Below are 4598 nucleotides of genomic sequence, written 5' to 3'. Positions count from 1 at the left end.
AATAATGCATGAAGAACTTAGTTCTTTATAAGTATGTAGGAAATTCAGTTTCGCTTAGCCTTGTATTGTTTATTGCTACCATGAGTTGTGTTAGCCTTGGGGGTTGTTTGGTCTATCTCTTATTCTCTTTGCACTAGGTACATGGGGGATCTTTCAGAGGAGGATATCCATGTGTGGCAGACCCTGTACTGGCCTAATGGTACAAGGATGAATTCCAAACAAGCTTTGGATGTGATGATCAACCGTCGCCCCAAATGGGATGTGCTTAATGCTTTACTGGACAAGTACAATGAGGACCATCATCTTTTTGGGGTTTGCCCTCTTCCTCACTCCCTTTTGGCTTTGCTCTTGATTCTTTCATTACTGATACGATGTATGTTTACTATGTTAGGATTTTGCATATGAACTGAAGGAAATTGTGAGTTACAAACCACATTTTCAGGGGAAAAACTCTCCATACAAATGCAGATCATTCTCTCATTTAAATTTGATTGTCAAGAGTGGGTCGAGTGCCGTCGGCGATCTTTTCTTCGCTGAAATTACATGTATGAAGGATGGGGAATTGGAGGAATATGTGCTCAGCTGTATATGTGTTGTTACGCCAGAAGCTAACGGTATATTCTGCCATTTAGTATATCAATATACGCGTCTACTAATTTTCTCCGCTGCTATTTCTGTTTAGTCATTTTTCTGAATGTTATAGCTCGTTATTTTTACATGTATGCTCACAGTCAAGCTTCTTAAAGATGACCATTTTCTAAGTTAGCTAAGCAACTACCACAAAAGGCCATTCCTGCAATAGAGTTTTGAGTGAATCCAATGTCTACATAGTTCAAATGCTGAAGCACCACCATGGTCTAACATTTTAGATTTTCCACCATATTAACAATATGGGAGCATGTTCTCCAGTTATTCTTAGGTACAAAAAGAGCATACCACCTTGAACCTGATGGTGTCTGGGACACAGCCTAAATAGGACCTTAATGGCGGTGGTCCTGCTGCTTTATGTAAGCAATCATATGAGTCTGGTGGTTTGCACTGACACTGCACACAACACATGTAGAGCGTGACATTTGAAGGAGTGCATCTCTCCAAGTATAGGCACTAACTAATTATGGTTGTAATGCTAGCGATGCATGGTCCGTAAGCACTAGGCTACTAGCATGTCCAGGCATGTTCCATATTAATAACGTATAGAATTAAAATTCCAACATGTCTCTTAATTTATCAGATTTTGTGGAAAAACAATTCTGCACTTGCAGTTATCCGGTTTTACGAAAGCAGTTACCAGGTTCTCAGATATAATTGCCAAACTGTTTTGATGCGATTGTCGGGCTTTGTGGAAGCAATCACTAGATTCTCAAACGTAGTTGCCAGGTTGTTTTGCAGTAGCTATTAGCTTCCCCCGATGCAGTTGACTAATTATTTAACAATAGCTATGGGGTTCTGAAAAACAATTACTAGGTTGTTTACAAAGCAGTTATTGGTTTGTTTAATATTATAGTTTAGGTTCATCGATTTGTACGGTATATGCATGTTTATACTCGCGAAGGATAGCATCAAGGATAAAAGGTCGTGCTATCCAGTGGTTCGGTATTAGCTACATGTTTTGTGGTATAAGGTTACCATTGAAATTAAAAAGGTACTTAACCTTAGTCTCTGCATGTATGAATTTCATGTCTTGTTTTAGAGTAAATTTTTTGAGAGGGAGGGACGTGAACATCGAAGAAAAGAAGCATGCATACATCTCCTGCATCCCTGTCAGAAAAAGCAGGTCTCCTGCACAAAAGCTGCAGCGTCCCTATAGGCTATAGCAACCATTCAAGCCTCGCTGTAGTGCCACTGTCGTGTTAATGTAGCACTTGCAGAAAAGATTCACGCTTGTGTCACCCCAGCAGCAGATTGGGTGCGCCCAATGGAAATCCTACACGGCCACGAGCCACCAGCCGTGCGACCGTGTCCAAAGTAGATTTTCGAATGAATTGGTTTACTAGTCCTAAAGACGCGCCCCTGACATTTTGTTAGAAAATATGTTTTGTTAGAAACTTGTTGGTGCTAGAAAATTGTGCTGCTATGCGCAGTGTACAACCAGTAATTATCAAACAGCAGAAGACCAAATGAAGGAAACACATTAACAATACTATAATTCCTGATGGATGGAGATAACTAGCCAACAGAACAATTCCTAATCTTGGCATCTAGTAACTACCTCCTCCGTCCCATAATATAAGAGCGTTAAAACACTCTTATATTATGGGATGGAGGGAGTAGTTTATTTTTTTAGGGATAAGGAGGGCGAGCTTTACCTGAACGGAGCTGGCTGCCGAGAGCGTCGGAGGTATGGCAGTAACATGGGTGAGCTCCTTGTTGGGAGTGCCTGGAAGAGGGGAGGATGTCGTGGCGTCAGCCCGGAAAGATAGCAATGTGCCCATAGGTCAACAAGGGTCCGCAAGAACTGCTCCACACCGTCAGCACAACGAGAGTCTCACCTTCGACGCCGAAGCTGCAAGAGCGGTGCTGTAGATGTAGGAGGAAGTGCATCAGGTTGGGTGCATTCGAGCTGCTGCAGCCATCCGCGCGCGTATTGTTGAGCGTTGACATCTACTATGGTGAGGTTGTTCTCATTGTTGGCCTTTGGGCGACGCCTCCGCAGCGTCCTGGCTCGGTGGCTGATGATGGGCAGCGCATCCACCATGAGTCCATGACGAGGTCGTTGCTGTTGCTGAACTTGGGCGAGTGTCGTGGCTTGCCTTAGGTAACGCCTCTGCAGCATCGTGGTGGGGCAGCACCTCCGCATCCAAGGGCGGGTACTTGGCAGCGTCGTGGCTGCCTGCCTCGTGTGTCACCTGAGCATCCAAGGGTGGCGTGACGGCAGCGTCGTGGCTGGCCTCCTCGACATCTAGGGGTGGTGTGGACGGGGAGATCAGACTGGGCTGGATTTGCTAGGGTTTGGAGAGATTAGAGGGGGAGAAGAGGATGAGGAGAGAAGGCGGAGGAGCCCGCGGGGCGGAAGAGACTGGGGGAGAGGGGCTGGCGGCGCCGAGACGGGAGCGAGAGATGGTGGTGTGAGATGTGAGGGGAGAATGGGGCACAGGGGCCCGAAAGGGTTTGGGAGGGCTGCAAACGAGCTTTTCAGGGTTCGCATGAGGTCCTCGTTTGTGGCGGGAGGTAGTATCTACCCTTGTTTGCAGTAGAAGTTAGCCAATCGGGCGATACAAAAATAATACAACGAAGTGGATAGGCTGGGAGGACTTTGAAGCAGCTTTTCTCCCGAGGAATTCTCATTTTGCATTGTTTTAGTCACTCATTCTGCTATTTAGTATACTCTCTGCTTGCTATTTTTGTTCATTATTTTTTCCAGAATGCTAGGGCCAAAATCTTTGTGAATGTTTGTTTGTTCCAGACTTGCAGTCCTATTTTGTATTTTGAATAGTATCAGATTTATGATGCGTCAGATGTTGATTAATAACAAAACTACAACATAATTATAGGTGAGTGCTGTGGATGTGGAGATGATGTAAAGCACCCCACTGGTGTCGAGTACAAAAAGCGAGACAAGTTGCCTGTTCGGCGCAATGGTTGTGGGCGAATGTCAGAAGAATTATTCGATGAGGTATTATTAGTCACGCAAAAAACTTGAAATGTTATGGATGTGAAGATGAGCCGTTGTTAGTTTCATGTATTGATCTTTTCCTTTTTGCAGTTTATTGTTGTTCGTGATGAGGATTGGCTGGATGCGGAGGAGGCCAGGGTGAGACGAGAGTTTAGGATGAGCAACAAAGGAGATGGCCAGGGAATGAGGGGCAGATACGTCATACCGGCAAAACGGTAGATGTGCAAGCATAGAGTGGATTTCTGCATGTGTCAAAGCAAGGCGGGTGGTAGAGAGTGAAGCGATTGTCTAGTCAGGTCTCCCTAGCTCCCTTTTGTTCTGTTTCACTATGCTTAGATCTTAGGACTCCTCTATAGTGGTGTCTTTAGAATGCCAGAACAAGAAGAAAGAACCTGTGGCAAGACGAGAAAGTCGCCAAGCCATTGTAGCGTGTGGCCTGGTGCGTTGCTATCGTTACAGTCGGTACCAGTGGTACTGAGCAAGTATTCTGTGTTGGATGTTTCATACTCCCTCCGTCCCATAATATAAGAGTGTTTGTGTCAAAAACGCTCTTATATTGTGTGACGGAGGGAGAAGTATCTTGCTTGCTGCTGTAGAAGCCTTTGTTGGATGGATGTGAAGGTGAGCAGGCAGAACCAAAGTGGCTTCTTTTTTAGCCTTTGACACCGTGTTGTGTTCGTGGTTTGGTTTGGAAAAGCAATGCTATTGTTGCAGTGGATGATATCTACTAGCTTAACATGATTGAGAGTTTCAAGACCTGCTGTGATAGTGAACTGATCATAATAGAAATTCAGGGTAGCTGTCGTGCCTTGTGCGACGCTGGCTGGACGGACTCTCGAGCTAGAGGTTGTATTTGTACGGAACGATGCACATGGGCGCTAGAATTTTTACTAGAACGGCACGCGTGCCATGGTTTGACAAGAAATTTCAAGTTGTTGTTTCTTAAAGTTTGGGGATGCAACACTTATGTCATGAGGCCGAAAGC

At 45.0% G+C, this 4598-nt stretch overlaps 1 protein-coding gene across 1 annotated transcript in view; it reads left to right on the top strand.

The window, feature by feature from the left end:
- The window catches only part of LOC123150273 (uncharacterized), a 7738-nt gene extending 3367 nt beyond the window's left edge, over positions 1-4371 (top strand). The window contains exons 3-6 of the mRNA XM_044570108.1: positions 138-312; positions 392-614; positions 3492-3613; positions 3704-4371. Of these exons, the coding sequence (XP_044426043.1) occupies positions 138-312; positions 392-614; positions 3492-3613; positions 3704-3832 (649 nt within the window). The 3' untranslated portion in view covers positions 3833-4371. The remainder of the gene's footprint in view (positions 1-137; positions 313-391; positions 615-3491; positions 3614-3703) is intronic.
- The last annotated feature ends 227 nt before the right edge of the window (positions 4372-4598 follow it).

The sequence above is a fragment of the Triticum aestivum genome, chromosome 7A (assembly GCF_018294505.1).
Source record: "Triticum aestivum cultivar Chinese Spring chromosome 7A, IWGSC CS RefSeq v2.1, whole genome shotgun sequence".
NCBI classification, from domain to species: Eukaryota; Viridiplantae; Streptophyta; class Magnoliopsida; order Poales; family Poaceae; genus Triticum; species Triticum aestivum.
This window is presented reverse-complemented; position numbering and strand designations above follow the sequence as displayed.